Source organism: Myotis lucifugus, unplaced genomic scaffold, assembly GCF_000147115.1.
Source record: "Myotis lucifugus unplaced genomic scaffold, Myoluc2.0 scaffold_330, whole genome shotgun sequence".
NCBI lineage: Eukaryota > Metazoa > Chordata > Mammalia > Chiroptera > Vespertilionidae > Myotis > Myotis lucifugus.
The window spans coordinates 189753-207895 of record NW_005871378.1 but is presented as its reverse complement, the minus strand read 5'-3'; the positions used below and the strand labels follow the sequence as shown (position 1 = coordinate 207895).

Sequence of the window (18143 nt, the reverse complement as noted above, 5' to 3'; positions counted from 1 at the left end):
CTCGAGGTTCAGGAGGAGGAAGGTGCCAGGCTGACTGTCGGGAGGCTGCTCGGGGGCAGCCTGCATAACGCAGGCTTGGACTGCGCAGGTCGGTTGAAAAATCCCTGTCAGTGGACCCGCGCAGTCCAAGCCCACGCTGTTCAGGGTGACCTGCACTTTCAGAGAAGATCAGCGCCGGTCTGACCATCCTCCTCCACACTGTACCGAGTGGCGTGGAGGAACAAGCTCCTTTTGCCTTTTCATAAGGAGACGGTGGGCCGGGTGAGCATGGGGACCTGGGATGTTCAGGATTTGGTGCTAGGAGGTCCTGGCTGTTTGAAGATTCAGGTCCTGCTTCAGGGCTCTCAGGACAAGCAGACAGGAGAGGGTGAGGAATGCCCGGAAGCTTGGATGCCCAGGCTGTTTTGGGGACGCTGTGACTTGGATTTCTGTAGCTCAGGTCATGCAGTCACGCCCGTTACAGGCCACAGAGGGCAGAGGTGGGCGCCACAGGCTGTGGTTGGGGCCAGTGCCTCCAGGCGAGGCCCCCCCTGAGGAGGTGTCAGAAAAGGTCAGGTCACTGCGGCCCCGAGGTGGCCCTGAGGGTACCGGTGGCCGGGAAGAACCTTGAGTACCCACAGGCTTGGGTAGAGCCTTAGGGTTTGGGAAGCAGCGTTTGGACTCGCTCCCTGTTTGGTCCTGACCACGAGCTGTAGGAGGTGCAGAGCCCTGCCCAGGAGAAGGGAAGCCTGGAGAGGCCAGCCCAGGGCAGGAAGTGGCTCCGGCCTGCGACCAGGCAGCAGGACCCCTCCCAGCCCCTGCACTGTGACCCGGACTTGACGCCAGCAAACATTTCTGCCTTTTGCTCCCAGATTTTTAATGAGTGGTTAAAAACGCCATTTGTGATTGACACATTGTTCGTATGCAAATCAGTGCTGCAAAGGTAATTAAAAGCCTAATAAATCTTGTTTCACTCTTAATTTGATTACAATCAAAGCCCGAAATTGCTGGGGAAGACTCTGAGGCTGAAGGGTGCCACCTCTTCCAGGTGAGGGGTGTGTGACCCCCAGAGGAGAGGCTCCTGGGCAGGACACTGGTGCTCCCCTGGACCTGGGCAGGGCACTGGTGCTCCCCTGGACCTGGGCAGGGCCCTGGTGCTCCCGTTGAACCTGGGCAGTGTGCTGGTGCTCCCCTTGAACCTGGGCAGGACACTGGTGCTCCCCTGGACCTGAGCAGGGTGCTGGTGCTCCCCTTGTACCTGAGCCGTGTGCTAGTGCTCCCCTGAACCTGGGCAGGACACTGGTGCTCCCCTGGACCTGAGCAGGGTGCTGGTGCTCCCCTTGAACCTGGACAGAGTGCTGGTGCTCCCCTGAACCTGGGCAGGACACTGGTGCTCCCCTGGACCTGAGCAGGGTGCTGGTGCTCCCCTTGAACCTGGACAGAGTGCTGGTGCTCCCCTTGTACCTGAGCTGTGTGCTGGTGCTCCCTTTGAACCTGGGCAGGGCACTGGTGCTCCCCTTGAACCTGGGCAGGGCACTGGTGCTCCCCTGGACCTGGGCGGGGTGCTGGTGCTCCCCACTGCAGCAGGTTGGGGCATAGGCCCAGGAGCCAGGCTGACGGGCGTCAACTTTCAGCTCTGCCATCTTCTAGCTGGGTGACTTTGGAGCAGTTCCATAACCTCTCTGTGCCTCAGTTTCCTCATCTGTAGAAGTGAAAAAGCAGCAGCACAAGACCTACATGCTCGTCACCAGGCCTGCACCCAGGGAGCCCACTGGACTAGTTGTTATTCTCCCAACCCCAGCCTGGTGACATCCGACTCCAATGTGGTCATTCGTGGTCAGCTAACAAAGAAGGGGTCTAATTCCCTTGGTCATATCACACCACCTTCACCACTTTCATTTTTAGCTGTTCGCACACCTGCCTAAAAGCTTAGTTTGTAATTAACCCTTCTTCTTGCCCCCAGAAATTTTTTTTAAAAAAGAAACAGTAAGTGAAAGGGAGATTGAAGGACTCATAAATCCTGCTCCATCAGTTCCAGGTTGCCAAAATGCAGGGATCTTTTCCTTTCCTCCTTCCTATTCAAAAAAATTTAAGGCCCTCCAATATGCAGTTAGCTGCACAAGTTCCTCTCAGCTTCACCGCAGGGAGGAAAGAAGCCCCAGTAATTGTGATGATGGAGAGCGCTGTTAATGGTTCCCCTAAATTAAAGCGGGTGGGGGCTTTGGCTCCTCACTGCCTTGTGTTTCATTAGTGATAACACTACAGCCTCGCACAGAGACGGGGCCAGTAGAGCTGGATCGGGGAAATTCATTAGGGTCTGACAATGCCCTTAATCGGAATTCGTTATTTCTCCCAAATAAAGTGGCTGTTAGAAGTGCAGGGGAAGAAATAACTCAGCCCTCCTCCTCTTCCCTCCTGCAGACACTGCCACGGGAGGTACCCATCCCTCCCTCTTCCTGGGCTTGACTCATTTCCCACATTTAGCAAACACCAGTCACTGCCCATGGAGCTGGCAAACACACCTATGAGCCATCTACTCTCACTGCAGTGTGAAGAGCTCTTTATAATATATATGAAAAAGGTGCTGAGGGAACCAGGAAAATTCCTTGGTCCTGTTTAGGAGAGTCACAAAAGGGAGTATCCAGGCTGGGCTTTGAAGTATAGGTAGGAGTTCACTAGATAGAAAAGGGAAGACGGAGGAACACGAAGGAAAGCCTCAGAGGCGTGGAAGATATGTCCAACAGTCAGGAATGATAACGCCTCCTCCCATGGATAGCATATTTGCAAAACTTCCAAGCACCTTCAGTGTATCATCAAGTGATTGCTCTACAGGGCAGTCAGGCTGGAGAAAGGGAGAGAAAAATGTAAGTACAGTTGAACAGGGGCTGTCCGCCAGGCACTGTGCTAAACTTTACCTGTATTTGTATGATTCATCCTAGGAGAGTGTTAGTCCCATTTTACAGATGAGAAAGTTGAAACTGACTTAAGTAACATGCCCCAGATCATAGAAATCACCAGTACCAAAGCCAAAACTCCCCAAAAAGCTAAGTTCAGAGCCCAGATGGGTAAGCACTGTCCTGCAAGGCCTCCCTGTGCCATTTGAATGTTAACCTCAAAAATGTTAAGTCAGAGCCCTTGAACGTTGGCCCGTAAACTGAGTTCAGGCCCAAGCTAGTGATGTGATGTAGAAAGTGTTGTTTTCCTGGGACACTGTTTGGGTTTTCTCTGCAGCCTGTCTTTGAGGCCAAACTTTACATAACCTCTGTCCCTTCATGCGGGGGGGCTTCCCAAAGATGACGCCCCGGGAAGCCCCCCGAAGCTGTCCCGTTCTCGGTCATCCTCGCTGCGCGTGCCTCCTTGCATTGTAGCCATCTTTGTAGGGGCAGCTCTGCCTACTGGATCCTAAGCCCCCTCAGATGGAGGGATGGGTGGGCCCACGGCGCCCTGGCCCTTGAGCTCTGGGACCCAGTGACCCTCAGCTCCTAAGAGATGCTTCCGTTGAGCTCACTTAAAGGCATTAAACAAGTTCTAAGTGAAAGTCACTTCACATTGTCTCTGCGTGTAGAAGCCACTACATACATCATAACAAGAGCAACAGTAACCGCAGCCAACGGTTTTGGGGTGCCGAGATGTGCTGGAGTCAGTCATTTTGCCTTACACATGTGGGCTCGCTTAATCCCCATGACAACCTCTGGAGGGAGGGGCAGTACCGTCCCCATTTTACAGGTGACACTGAGGCACAGAGAGAGTAGTGGCTTCGTTCACCTCCCTCTGTCCCTCTTTCTGGAGGGCAGGACCGCCCACTTCCTGGGTGCAGGTGCCTCTGGCCACAAGCACGTGTAGGTGGTCAGCAGTCAGGCTTAATGCACGGACGCTTTCGTTCATTCCCGGCTGCCCTCGGAGGATGAACACGGTCGGCGCTGTTTCTCCCTGGCACTTTGATTAGCAAGGGCTCCTCAGTCCTGTGCGGGTGGGCAGGCATCTTGCCAGGAACAGGGAGCCCGAGAAGTCCGGGCTCCTGGGCAGGGGGCGCCTGCAGACCCCAAAAGCAGGAGGAGTGAGTGGACATGGCCAGGGCTTCCTGAAGAAAGTGGCCTTTGGAGGAGGAGGAGGAGTGGCATTTCTCAGGGTGGGGACGAAGCATCCAGCTGGGAAGAGGTACAGAGGTGGGAAAGCAGCTAGCTGCCCTGTGTTAGAAGGCGCTTGGCAGGAGAACACCGCTGAGATTGCACACGGCTCCTGGCACAGGTGCCTCTGCAGGAGGAATGGGATTTGAGGCAGTTCTGGCTGCAGGGCTGTGGCTGGGGCAGCTCAGACATGAGGCCAGGTCTGGCTGGATCAAGGATGTGCAGAGCTGGGCAGGATTACTAGGCGTGGGGTTCTCGGATCCTGGGGGCTCGGACCTCCCTCCGCCCAGTGGGCAGCGGGGAAATGCCAAGGACCTCTGGCCTGGGCTGAGCATGTCTGCTGGTGAAATAGGACTTGCCAGAGGGAGGAAAGGAGCCTCGGGACACCCCTCCACACACACACACACACACAGACACACACACACACGTCTTATCTTTGTCACTCCGGGCCCCCTCTCATCCTGTAGGGCCCAGGAGCCTGGCTTGTCCCTGATCCTTGGGCACAGGGACTGGGCAAGCCCCAGTGGTGATGTCTGGGCAATGGCATCGGCAGGGCTGAGTGCCGCGCCTGTGGGGGCGAGAGTCTTCGCTGTGACAGCAGGAGCTGTCTGCCCAGGAGATGAGTCACAGCCGTGTTGGTGCGGCTGCCACTTCTGCTTCTGCAGCAGGTGCAAGTGGAGGCGAGCGAGTCCCCGAGACCACCCCTGTGTGTGTGCCCGTCTCCTCCCCCGGTGTGCACAGCAGCCTGCCAGCGGGGCTCGTGCGTATGCACACATACGTGTCCCTCATACACACGCTTGCCCACTGGTGTGCGCCTGGGCTCTGGGGGAGCCTACCAGCCAGACGGCGGAATGCCCAGTTTGGGAACATGGGCTAAGTTTGCTTCTCACCGAGTTTGGGGTAGAGGGGGCGAAACAGGAAGGAGCCGGTTTCCGCCCACAAGGCCCACCCACGGAGCGGCAGGCAGGCAGTCGGAGCTGTTTGTGGGCCTGTGAAGGATCCTGGCGAGCGGGGGCCTCCCCGCTGAGGTGGTGAGGCGGCAGCTGCTGGCCTCTGGGGCTCGCCCGGCTTCACTTCCTCAACCTGCAGGTGCCATGGCGGACGTCAGCCTGCCGGCGGGTAGAGCTTGTGGGGCAGGAGACCTGGAGGGAGAGAGGACAGACCCGGCTTGTGCTCTGGGCAGTGGCTGGGGGTCCTGAGTTCCATCCAACCACACCCAGGACGGAGGCCCCGCATGAGAGAGGGTCCAGCGGCTTCCTCGTTGTCGTGGGCAGGATTACCAAGAGTGGGGCTCTCGGATCCCAGGCGCTCTGGCCGCCCTCTGAATGGCAGCCAGATATGGACAGAGGAGGGAAGTACTTCCCAGCAGGCAGCCGCAAAGGCCAGGGACCTCGGCCTGGAGAGCAGAGGTTCTTCCGGCCCGGCCGCACCGAGGAGCGGGCGCCTTGCTCACTTTCCTGTGCTTCTCCTCCCGCCCGGGTTCTCTGGGTCCCCAGTCGGCACTCCCAGGTGTGTGTACTGTGAGCTCTGTCCCCTTTGGCCTGTGCCTCTGGGCCTCGGCCCCTCTCCGAGGACCCCTATGGTGGGTGTCAGGCCAGCAGGGAGCAGGCAGGAGGGCTGGTCCCTGAGAGCAGCTCCTCTCCCCGTTCTCGACCCGCTGTTTTCCCCGGGAGTCATGAGTACGCCTGAGTCTGGGTCACTTTCCAGCTCAGAAAGCCTCCGTCTGCATTCTCCTCTGACTCACCTCGGGCGCACTGCCAAGGCCTGCGCTGCTCGAGCCGACCTGACCCACAGTGAACGTGCACATTACACCGTGACCCAGGGCGCATCTATACTGACTGAAATCAAGACATAAGGTCAAGGACAGCCTTCAGCCTTACCAAGTGATCTCGCTCGATTGCTTTGTGTGGTCCCACCTTTTCCCCGGCCCCATTTGATGTCATGACCCGCTCGTGTTTCTTGACCAGCATCTGGAAAACACTGAGTGGGTGGCGGTGGCAGTGGGGATGGGGGTGGGGGTCGGGGTGGGGGTGGGGGAGGGCGCCATTCTCAGGCCCACTTTTACAGATGAGGATGCTGAATGCATCGGGCTCGGAAACGTGCACCAGGTCCCTGAGCCAGGAAGGGTCAGGACCAGCACTTGGACCCAGGCTACCAAAAGGCAGGGCAAGAGGAGAGGGGACGGAGTGGGGTTGCTCTCACACCAGGAGGTCGGGACAGGCCCGCCAGGGAATGACTGGTGAGCAGAGACAAGAAGGAAGCCCGGGCCAGGCAAGGGAAGAGCAAGCATGGACACACAGTGACAGGCCTGCCCTTCAGCCTGAGCACCTCTGCAGGGTGCCCACCCGACTCCACCCACACTGCCAAGGGCTCCACCTGGCAAGGAGCAGGTGCAAGACCCCCAGCAGCCCTCCGTGCCGGTGGCACAGGACAGCATCCCTCCTGGAAGTCCTGACCTCCGGGTGTGAGTGAAGGTCTTTGTCTTCTGACTTTCTGAAGACACGAGCCAGACGGAGGCATGAGATGCCCTCTGCCATGCCACCCTCCTCCAGAGCTGCTCCCCCCAAGTACCCAGTAGTGCCGCCTTGCAGGCCTCATTCCCGCCGGAATGCCGTGGGCCGAGGTGGGACCCCAATTGAGTGCTCTGCCTTTTGTCCTTCCCGGGGCCGTGCATCTTGTGTGCAAGGTGCCAGAGTCAGTGCAGGAGTCGCTGAGGGACGAGGCAGCCCAGCCTGGCACCCCCGGGGCTGGGACCCTGCCAGCCCTCTCTCTGGGGTTGTGCCCGGATCATCTCTCCTCTGGGTCTGCTGGGCCTCACTCTCCGCCTGCACCACGGCCGTTAATAAAAGGAAGCCACTATTGAGCACTTACTGTGTGTAGGGCAGGGCCTGAGGTTAGGCCCTGGCTTCTGGTGTTTGGGGGTTCCTCGAGATGTCACCAAACAAGGTGGGTCCTGCTGGGCCTAGCGAGGTGACTGGGAAGACGTGGGAACAGCGGGGGGGGGTTCCAGGATGGAGGGAGCCAAGGCGGGAAGCCCGGTGGGACGTGGTCAGGGTAGGTCGTTTCGCAGTGTCCGTTTGGACTTTGCCTGGTAACATGAGAGCAATTGAAAACCTCTGACTGCCCAGGTCTTAGGTGCCGGAGCGCTTAGCATGGCGGGTGTGCACAGAGGCGGTGGAAGAGGTGGCCGAGACCTGTGGTCTGGAGTGGGAAGAAAGTGACAGAGGAAGCTCCTTCCAACAGCCACATGGGCCGCCTGGACAGGCAGCCCCCCACGAGGGCTCGGGAGGAAGGGGAAGAGCCAGCACTCAGGCTGGGGCCTTCTGACCTTTTCTGAGAAGGGCCCGGGAAGTTCCGAGGGGAAGCTGGTGCGGGGGAGCGAGAGATGGTTCTAGACAGCCCCTGAGAGTCCGAGCGTGGCTGCAGGAGGTGCTGAGAGTCAGCCTGCGGGTCTCTCTCTTCCTCCTCCGGGGTGTGGCCTGTGGACTTCAGGCTCGGGTGAGACAGACAGCCTGGGGGTGGCAGGAGAGGTGGCCACCCTGGCAGTCTGTCACCATCTGAGATACACCTGTCCTGCACTGGCCTCCGTGCCAGGCCTTGGGGATGCAGAACTGCCAGGCTTGGCTGGGAGCCGCAGAGCACGGCGGGTGGTGGGCACGCCCTGGCCTGCTCAGTGTCCGCAGCCCCTGAGAACCCCTCTGTCTCCCTTCGCAGTGATGGGTCATTCCCCTACGACCCTGTCCCCTGGCAGCAGAACACCAACCAGCCTCCCGGCTCCCTCTCCGTGGTCACCACGGTGTGGGGAGTGACCAACACATCCCAGAGCCAGGTAAGAGCCTGTCCTGCCCCCATCATAGCCCCTCCAGGTGGGACCATCCCTCAAGCCCTGGGGCCCTCGGGTCACAGGCCAGCCCTCCTTGCTATCCCAGGCTCTGCCCAGCTGGAGGACCAGCGTGCGGGGCACACCCAGCCTTGGGCACGCCTCCACCCAGGATGGGCTCACACCTGCCTCCGGAGGGCAGCATCTGGCCCTGGGCACTGCCCCCTCCTAGGGTCTTTCTGGGGAAGTAGCTTTCATCTCACAGACGGACAGCAGGGCTTCTTCCCCGGCCCGCGGTTCCTTGGTTGGGTAAACAGAAGGACTTCCTGAGTGTTAATGGCATCAGGGCTCCAACATCTGGGGTCTTTGACCCTGAAGGACCTGCTTAGATTTCAGCAAAACGTGAAGCCTAAACTTGTGACAAATCCCTAGTCAACCCTGCCTCCCACTCTCGTGCCTTCCTCTTTTCTCCACTCCTTCCTCTCTGCCCGCCCAGCCCCGGTCCCTACCATGGCCATGAGGCCGGCTCAGGGCTAGTGCCGCCCTGGAGGGAATCACCTGTGGTCTCGGGCCACAGGGGCCCCTCAGCCAGGATTCTGCCACACTCCATCGCTGGCAAGTTGGGCTTCTCTTTGCCATCACATGGCAGCCACCAGGGCCTCTGTGTGGCCACCCTCTGGGCGTCCAGGCCCCTCTGCTTCCCCACCTGCCCGGTGCAGGCCCAGCTCCTCCTTCCCCGCTGGCTGAGGTTCTCTCTGCTGCCTGCTGGCTGGGTTCCTCCTCTGATCATCGTGCACTCTGGGCACAGTAAATGCCCCCCCTCCCTTATTCTCCTTTTCCTCTCTTGCCCTCCCTCTGCTTCATTTTCTCCACCGCCCTTTCCCCGTTTCTTCTTTTTTCTCTCCATGTCACCTGGGGCTACTCCCTCGGGTGACAGCCACCCTTTCTGCCCACAGGTCCTCGGGAACCCTATGGCCAATGCCAACAACCCCATGAATCCAGGCGGCAACCCCATGGCGTCGGGCATGACCACCAGCAACCCCGGCCTCAACTCCCCCCAGTTTGCTGGGCAGCAGCAGCAGTTCTCGGCCAAGGCGGGTCCCGCACAGCCCTACATCCAGCAGGGCATGTACGGCCGGCCCAACTACCCTGGCAGCGGGGGCTTCGGGGCCAGGTGAGCCTCAGAGCGCCGGGCACCCTGCTCTTCCCCTCATCCAGGCAGAGTCCGATTTCAGTCCCAGTGCCATGCTTCCTGGCCTGTAGGGCGGGTGAGCCCAGGCACCTCTGCCCCCAGCCGTCCCATCAGATGAAGGGACATCGTTGTCCCTCATTCTCGGGCCGCTGATCCCTGGCCCACAGCAGCTGGGTGGCATGTGACAGCCACCAGGCCCATGGGGATAGAAGGACCCCATTCCTCAGAGTGTGCCTCCTCCTCACACCTGTGTAAGTTGGAAGACACTGAAAGCTGGCTCAGGGGAGTTCAAGGGCAGCTACAGACGGGGCGTGGGAGCTCAGCCCTGCCTGCTGCTTACAGAGGCCGAGCTGTGCAGAGGCTGAGAGTCCCCGGTTCACGGGAAAGGGGGGGGAGGAGGAGCCCCCCGGAAGGTGCTCCGGGACATGGGTGGGGTGGAGGTGCCCCATTTCTCCTCTTGCTGCCCTGCTCTGTCCAAGATCACCTTCCTGACCTCACCCCTCCCCAGCTCCCAGGGCTGACCGCAGCCCTGCCGAGTACCAGCGCAGCAGGTGGTTCAACGCAGGTGCCATACACACCTGAAGCTGCATCGCCAGCCCATCCACCTCTGAAGAGCTCTGGGCGTGTTGCTCGGGTTCTCTGAGATTCCACATCCTCCTCCAGGGCTGAGCAGCAGGGCAGGCAAGGTGCAGTGATTTAATGCACATGACAGTGAGCATCAGCCACGTCGAGCCAGGGCTCCAGGAACACAGCAGCTCGGTGGTCGCCAAGTGGCATGAATGGCTGCCGACCCCCAAGAGGCCCCTGTCCCCTCTGGGCTCTGAGTCTAGACACCTCCCCCTCCGTGAGCAGAGGGCAGGAGGGCCTGTAACGGCCCCATCCTTTCCCTCCCAGCCCAGGCATGTCTAACTCTTCCCTTCTCTCCCTCGCAGTTACCCCGGGGGTCCTAATGCCCCCGCAAGCATGGGCATCCCTCCGCACACCAGGCCGCCTGCTGACTTCAGTCAGCCGGCCGCCGCTGCCGCCGCAGCTGCAGTGGCAGCAGCCGCAGCCACGGCCACAGCCACGGCCACTGCCACTGTGGCAGCCTTGCAGGAGACGCAGAATAAGGATATAAACCAATATGGACCGGTAAGGGCCCCTCTAGTCCTGGTCCAGTCTCACCCAGCCAGCCCGGCAGAGAGCCCCCGGGTGTCAGAATTGGGGTGTTGGTGCCAGTGGGGCTGTATATGCTGAGGGAGCTGATGGTGTCGGGGTACATTGGGTTTTCGTGGGAGCACCTGGAGATTGTGTTAGGGTGTGGATGTGTCTGGTTGGGTGTAGTGTGTGTCTGCATGTGGGCAGAGGTTCCATATTGCTCTCTGGGCCCCTCCTCACCAAAGAGGGCTCGGTGTCTAGCACAGCCTTGTCACCAGCTAGTCCCTGGGTGCCTCTGAGGGCCATTGCTCTCCTAGTCAACATCTGTGAATCCCGCCCAGGTCCTAGCTCTGCCCTCCTGACCTTCAGAAGGACCAGGTGGGGTTTGAGGAGGGGGCATCCCCCACAGGAATGCAGGACAGGTGCAGGGGTGAGACAGCAGGGCTGGTGGGCTGAGGTAGGAATTGGGCCACATCTGGATGGAGGGTGTATCTCCATTGGCCAAGGACCAAGGGTGGGGCCAGGGCTTCCAGGAAAGGGGCTCCTGCCTCCATCCTCATCCGCCTCCATCCTCCCACGTCCTGCCCGCCCTGCACCCTCTTACCCATTTCCTGCCTGCCTCCCTGGAAATGCTGCCTGTGCATTGGAGTGACCATGCCCCACCCCCTAACCCCTCGGGCTGCATCTTTCCTGTGCGGTCTGCAGAGGGCAGCAGTGAGCCCAGGAGGCTGGCTGCTCCTAGGGGCCTGGTCCCCAGTGGCAACCACACAGGAAAGTGCCCCCCATCCCAAGCCCCCCACCTCCCTACCCTTCCCTCCCTGCACTTTCAATGCATGTGGCATTTTATTCTTTTTTTTTCTTCTTCTCCCGTTGAAGGTCTGTTCCTCTTTCCAGATGGGTCCCACCCAGGCGTATAACAGCCAATTCATGAACCAGCCCGGGCCACGGGGGCCTGCCTCCATGGGGGGCAGCATGAACCCTGCAAGCATGGCGGCTGGCATGACACCCTCCGGGATGAGCGGCCCTCCCATGGGCATGAACCAGCCCCGGCCGCCCGGCATCAGCCCCTTTGGCACACATGGGCAGCGGATGCCCCAGCAGACCTACCCGGGCCCCCGGCCCCAGTCCCTTCCCATTCAGAGCATAAAGAGGCCATACCCAGGAGAGGTGAGTGTGACCACAGGCAGGTGGTGGGCAGGGCTGGAGGAGGGAGGGTCCTGGGGCTTGAAGTTGTGGGAAGTACCTTGGAAAGGGATTGACCCCCTTAGAAAACCTGGCCCAAAAGCTAGAGCCCAAGGAGTCAGGGGCTCCTGGGTTTCAGCCCCGCTCTGCCATTTTCCCGCTGGGAGACCTTGAGCAAGTCCTCCCTGAGGCTCAGCCTCGTCACCTGGAAAAGGCGGTGGCGCTCCAGCCTCCCTCCGAGGGCTGCTTGTGGGACTTGAGTGAGGAGACGAGGAGCTTCGCCCTGGGCTGGCGTGGGAGGGCCCGGCGAGCCGTGGCCTCTGTCAGCGTTCGCGTTTGTCTCGTGTAGACGGTAGCGGGGACACTTTGGAAGGAACTACACTTCCATAGGCCCACAGCCTCCCGCCCGCACCAGGGCTTCCCCACTTCCCTCTAAGCATTAGAGGGGAGACAACAGCCTGTAAGTGTTAAAGACTGGCCACATCGGAGAGGAGGCTGGAAAGCAGACAGCGTGTTTCCGTCCGTAGTCAGCTGCTCTACGGGTCAGATCCACACCTCCTGCCTCTGTGATCCGAGGCTTCAGCAGGAAAGATAGGTCTGAGCAAGGACCCACATGGGGCTCCAAGTGAGGTCAGGGAAGGAAGACCTTCTGGGGGGTGACCCCAGGCCTGCAGGGAGCACTCAGACCAGGAGCTGGTAGCAAGTGGCCTGTCTGGTCAGCTGCAGAAGACACGGGGCCCCCAGAACCATGGGCTGGCACACAGCCCTCAGGAAGCCTGCCTTGATGCCTCCCCTGGACAGAGCCCTGCCCGAGCATCTCCCCAGCACTCGGCTTGTGTGCCCATTCCCAGGTCAGCTTCATCCCTTTGTCTCAGAACTCTGGCCTTCAGCTGGGGCTCACAGTGAGTTTAAAGCCCTAAGGCCGTAAGTCCCTTCAAGGTCTGTGGGGTTCCTCGGCGTCCACCTTAGCTTGGGCTAGCAGGTGGCTGGGCCACTGGTGAGCTGTCCTGAGTCCTCGGGGAGAGGTCAGGGATCTCCAAAAACACCCAGGAGCCTGGGCCAGGCCCTGACATGCCTTCAGGTTGGCACCAGTTCAGGAAGGGGCCAGCGGAGGCAGTTGGCCCCCAAGATCCTGGCTGTTCTCAGGGGACCTCGCACTGTTGGCCTCACTCCCGTGCTCAGCCCTCTCTGTGCTCAAACTCCTGTCGTCCCCGCTGCCTGGGCCACAGGGGCCTCCGTAGCCCGGCCAGCAGGGCTGCTGGCACCCAAGGAGCTGTCCCTGGAAAAGGCTGGGGCTACCTGGTCGTCAGCCTGACATCGGCCCAGCACCTGCCCCAGTGCCCCGCTCCCTGCTGTCCTGCCGCAGCAGGGCCCACCAGAGGCTCTTGATTCTTTTTACTAGATCATCATCTTCTCCCTAGAACGCTGGGGCGCGCGGTGCAAAGTACCTGACCCTGGGCTGTGGCACTGGGTAGCACAGGCTGGCCCTGTCCAGGAAGCTGGCATCAGCTTGACTGGCACCCCCCAGAGTCTGTGAACTGCTGGGCTCCTGGGGTGGGGCTGAGTCAGGGCCCCTGTCCCGTACAGGATCCCTTCTCCAGCCTGGGGGGCAGGCCGCAGCCTCCAGGGGTGTGGTGGGGACCTCGCCGTCGCAGAGCCACGTTCGCAGCACGGAGTTAGAGTTCCTCAGCACGACAGACGCCTCCCACCTCTGTGCTTTATCCGGTCCTTCCTTTGGTCCTTGAGCGAGTGTTTATTGAGGGCCTGTTTCATGCCAGGCCCTGGGACAGAGGTCTCCGAGACCTCTGAGGCCAGAGGGCAAGAGAGACAATGAATGGACAAGGGGTTTCACACACACAGGGGAGGAGAAAGCACTGGCTCTGCAGGACATAATGGCTGGGCCACTTGATCTCACTGATGGGGAAGGTGACTGGAGGGTGGAGGCCAGCATGAGCAGAAGTGGCATGTGCCACCTCATACCTCTCCGAGGACAGTGCCCCTGCCTGTCCCTCCCCCTCTCTGGAGCCCTCTCCTCTCCTCTCCTCTCTCCTCTCCTCTCCTCTCCTCTCCCCTCCCCTCCCAAGTGCCTCCCCTGAGAGCGTTTTCTTAGCCCTTCGCCACCCTGGTCTCCTGACTTCTGCACAGATGGCCCAAAACTGAACAGTGTGTTCCACACGGTGTGGGGTGTTGGGTGTGGGGACATTGCCCTCCAACAGCCTCAGATGCAGGGTGGGGTCACCTTCCGGAGGCGCAGCCTGTGGTCTGTGTGCCCGTCACATTCCAAGCACCAGGACAGAGACACACCAAGGGGGCTGTAGAATCAAGCCCCCACACAATGGTGTTAACGAGAGGCTTTAGCGGTACCCCCAGAGTTCAGAGGGCACGGTGCTTCGAAAAAGACGGCTCAGGGCCAGATGGACAGAATGTAATGTCCCCGCGTGTCCGGGCAAGAAGCGCCCCAAGCTCATCGGCTCCACCTCCCTTTCCAGGTGGGGAGGGATTCCGAGGGTGGGAAACGGCAGGGACAGTGGAGGAGAGAGGTAGGCGGTCCTGGCAGTCCAGCCAGCGGCTCGGCTCCCAGACACTGACGAGTTCCCGCTTTCTCTGCTGCCACAGCCCAACTATGGAAACCAGCAATACGGACCAAACAGCCAGTTCCCCACACAGCCAGGCCAGTACCCCACCCCCAACCCCCCGCGGCCGCTCACCTCGCCCAACTACCCCGGGCAAAGGATGCCCAGCCAGCCGAGCACCGGGCAGTACCCGCCCCCCACGGTCAACATGGGGCAGTATTACAAGGTGAGTCCCCCCACACCCCCACCCCACCGTGCCTTCGAGGTGTGGGTGTCCCCTACAGTCGCCAGGAGTGTCCTTGCCCGGAGCTCTGCATGCAGTGACCAGAGGCCAGGCTGGCTTCTCTTGGTTCCTCTCCTCACGGGCTCAGAGGATGTTTTTCCTTCTCCTTTGACTACCTGCAGCACACCCAAGATAACAATAAAGGAAATACGTCTTTTAAAGGGAAAGCACCCTGAATTCATTAACATTTCATCAAACCTTGTTTCTCCACGTGCATGTCCAACATGGTGTAGAGTTGTTGTGGCTGTGATTTTTTTTTTTAATCCTCACCCGAGGATATTTTTCCATTGATTTTTAGAGAGAGTGGAAGAGAGAGAAAGAGACAGAAACACTGATGTGAGAGAGACACATGAATTGGTTGCCTCCCGTATGCCCCCAACCAGGGCCAAGAGACTGCAAGCAAAGTGTGTGCCCTTGACCGGAATGGAACCCGGGACCCTTCCGTCCTCAGGCCGACGCTCTACCCACTGAGCCAAACCGGCCAGGGCGTGGTGCAATGTTTTAACCTCTGACACGAGATCATGAGCATGCCACTTGTTGCCTCGGTGTCTCGTGGTTCCACTTGTGCTGGCCGCCTCGCATTCCCCGGAGGGAGCTGCCGTATTTATCCGTCCTTTCTGGTGGACATTGGGTTTTTCTGACTTCGCTTTTGAAATGATACTACGATGAATGTCTTCAGGCACATAGTGTCTTCCTTCTTTGGGATTAGAAGACTCTGGAAATAGCTTACATGTATTTGCCAAGGAATTATGTCAACGGACGTGGCCACCTGCCGTGGGGCATTACTATTTTTGCTCCAACTTCGGCACAATCGTGTTTGCGTTTTTGTAAGCTCTTTTGCTAAGTTAGTAACTGTGGACAGAGAGAAGGGGAACGCTGCCCCCAGGGGGTGAGCTGCTCTACCCCCTCTGCTCCCCACCCAGCACGGGGGGCCTCTTCAGCACCCCCATACTCCCGGCAGATTTCATTGAGGAGGGAGAGCGGCTTTCTCTCCACTCACGCGCTCTTGATCTTGCTTTCACAGCCGGAGCAGTTTAATGGACAGAATAACACCTTCTCGGGAAGCAGCTACAGTAACTACAGCCAAGGGAACGTCAATAGGGTGCGTAGTTTTTGTCTTAGGAACTATGCCCCGAGTGCCTCTGAATGTGAGGGGGGCCTGGCGATGGGGTGCGCTCTCGGGTCATCTGCTCTGGGGCATGCGTGCCTGGCCAGAGAATCCGCAGCTTCGGGGGGCGGGGGGCGTACGGGTGGCCCTGGCCGGTCCTGGAAGAAAGCAAGGTGGGGACTAAGAGAGAAAGGGAGAGGGGCTCCTGGGGAGCCACTGCCCTGTGATGCTGCAGACCCCAGTGGTCTGGCCCAGAGTCATGATGTGGGAGCAGGAACCCTGGGCTTGACCCAGCTCTTTCCTCCCGTGGTTACATCAGACAAGTCCCCATCACCCAGGGCCTGGGTCCCCATTGGTCAAATGGGCTGGGGGACCCTGCACCTCCTACCTGTTTTCTGATGGGGTCAGAAGCCTGGGTGCAGCCAGGAAGGAGGGAGTAGTTTTTCCAGGGGCTCTCCTTCCTCAGGGGAGCAGAGCCCATAGCCTAGGACCTGGGTTGGGTGGGGTGTGTGTCCACAGCCATGGTTCCTTCTCTCTCTGTGACCCCATAACCTATGTGTGGCTTCTCTTTCCTTCCAGCCTCCCAGGCCAGTTCCTGTGGCAAATTACCCCCACTCGCCTGTTCCAGGGAATCCCACACCCCCCATGACTCCTGGGAGCAGCATCCCCCCGTACCTGTCCCCCAGCCAAGATGTTAAGCCACCCTTCCCGCCTGACATCAAGCCAAATATGAGTGCTCTGCCACCACCCCCAGGTGAGCACCCCACTCTCCCTGCCTGTGTCCGGCCAGGAGCCAGGGGCTTGGAGGTTGCCCTGCCTTTGGGGGCTGGGCATGTAGAAAGGGCAGGAGGAGGCTGGGGGAGAAGCAGCTGGGAAGGGGCTGGGAGAGGAAGCCGGGGCTCCCAGAGCAGGGAGCCTGTGGGGGGAGGAGGAGACAGGGATGGTCGGGATGGGGCCTGGTAGATTGGGAGAAGTGATGGGCTCGCTGGTGTGTACTAGAGCACACAGCCCAGCTTCTGTGGCCCTGTTTGCACCCACACCTGTGTGTTCCTCTGAGCATGCAGCCAAGGGTGTGTGTGATGGGGGTGAATGAGCCCCCCCCCCCCCACGCCCCAGAGCCCACACTTCTGTGCGCCCGTGGCGGCCAGAGGCCTGTGGCTCATCGGCTCCTCCCCACCCAGCCACCCACAATGACGAGCTGCGGCTCACGTTCCCCGTGCGGGATGGCGTGGTGCTGGAGCCCTTCCGCCTTGAGCACAACCTGGCCGTCAGCAACCATGTCTTTCACCTGCGGCCCACAGTCCACCAGACGCTGATGTGGAGGTGAGTTCAGGGCAGGGGCACGGGCCCAGGCCGGGTGGGGAAGGCCCTGGGGGTGACATCAGCCTGCCACCTTCACCTGTTCAGCAACATTGACTGGGCCCTCTGTGCACAAGGCCCTGGGGATGTCGTGGGGAACCTGCAGGTACAGGAGAGACAGACAAGCAACCTTTCCATGTGGCCTGAGGGAAGAGAGCTGTCACTCACCCCAGTCCCAAGAGAGTGGTCAGGGACGGCTTCCCAGACCTAAAGGCTGAGCGCAGGGTGTTAAGGGCAGAGGCCCTGAGCTGGCAAGAGGAATTGAGAGCGGCTCCTGGTGGCCAGAGCAGGAACGTGGAGAGAAGCTAGAGTGAGAGCAGGGCTGGGTGGTGCAGAACGGACAGGCCTTGCAGACTGCGGGGTCTGCCACCTGGCGGGGCTGCTGCTCAGACACCAGGGCAGGCGACTGAGCGGCTGGAGGTCCCTGCTGGGCCAGGCCCTGTGTTCCCTGCCTTCCATGCCTGATCTTTGACCTTTTGAATAGGCAGTGCTTACCCGGTTAACAATGAGGAAATGGAGGCCAGAGAAGCTGATTAGCTTGGGGGGTTCTCACAGCTGGTAAGGGGTGGAGCTGGGACATGGGCCTGGGTCTCTTGGATGCCAGAACCTGGTGGTGTCTGCACCCTCAGTCCTTCCTCCTCAGGCAGGACTCAATTCCATGCTATGCCTGTGACCAGGGCCACTCAGCTGCCCAGTGAGCACTTCCGAGGCAGGAGATGGGTCTGAGATGGTGCATGCACACACCTGCCCACACACCTGCCACCTCGAGCAGGCTGCAGTGAGGGCCAGAGACAGCTGGGTGGCCGTGAGGGCATGCGGCTCAGGTGCTCAGCAGGAAGGTGGAGAGACCCTGGTGCAGGGGCCCTGCTCGCCCACCCCTCCTTACCTATGAATGCCCTTGTCTACGAGGTTTCCTGTAGCCCTGCTGGGTTTCATGCGTATGTGGTCACTGCTGGTTTCGTGGGGACGCCCTTTAGTGATGTGTCTTCAAGGCCCCCTCAGGGGGCCTGAGCCAGACCCCACCCTGGCCTGGGTGCTTCTCCCACACAACAGGAGCCTTGCAATGGGCATAATCAGCCTCTCGGTGGTCTTGTCAAATTAGTGTCTTTTTGTTCCTCTGTCCCTGTCTGGGGGGATGGGGGAGGGGGGCGGGAACAGGCATGGCCCTTATAAAGTAGGGGCTGGAGACCATGGCTGGGGTGGGGCGTGGCTGGAGTGAATGGGTATGTGGAGTTATGGGGGGAACTGGATTGTTGGGATGGGTTTTGATTGGAGGTGGGGGCAGCGGGAATATCCAGGGTGAGAGGAGAGCTTTGGGAGGCTGGGGAGCAGTTAGGCTAAGATAACGCTTGCATGACCACTGGGCTGCATTTGAGTTCTGGA

The 18143-nt window shown here is 60.0% G+C and overlaps 1 protein-coding gene across 1 annotated transcript in view; it reads left to right on the top strand.

The window, feature by feature from the left end:
• Positions 1-18143, top strand: part of ZMIZ1 (zinc finger MIZ-type containing 1) — a 174966-nt gene that overhangs the window by 141498 nt on the left and 15325 nt on the right. Inside the window, exons 8-16 of the mRNA XM_023764400.1 lie at positions 7821-7935; positions 8883-9100; positions 10051-10249; positions 11150-11422; positions 14054-14236; positions 15318-15395; positions 15981-16155; positions 16583-16724; positions 16809-16885. Of these exons, the coding sequence (XP_023620168.1) occupies positions 7821-7935; positions 8883-9100; positions 10051-10249; positions 11150-11422; positions 14054-14236; positions 15318-15395; positions 15981-16155; positions 16583-16724; positions 16809-16885 (1460 nt within the window). The remainder of the gene's footprint in view (positions 1-7820; positions 7936-8882; positions 9101-10050; positions 10250-11149; positions 11423-14053; positions 14237-15317; positions 15396-15980; positions 16156-16582; positions 16725-16808; positions 16886-18143) is intronic.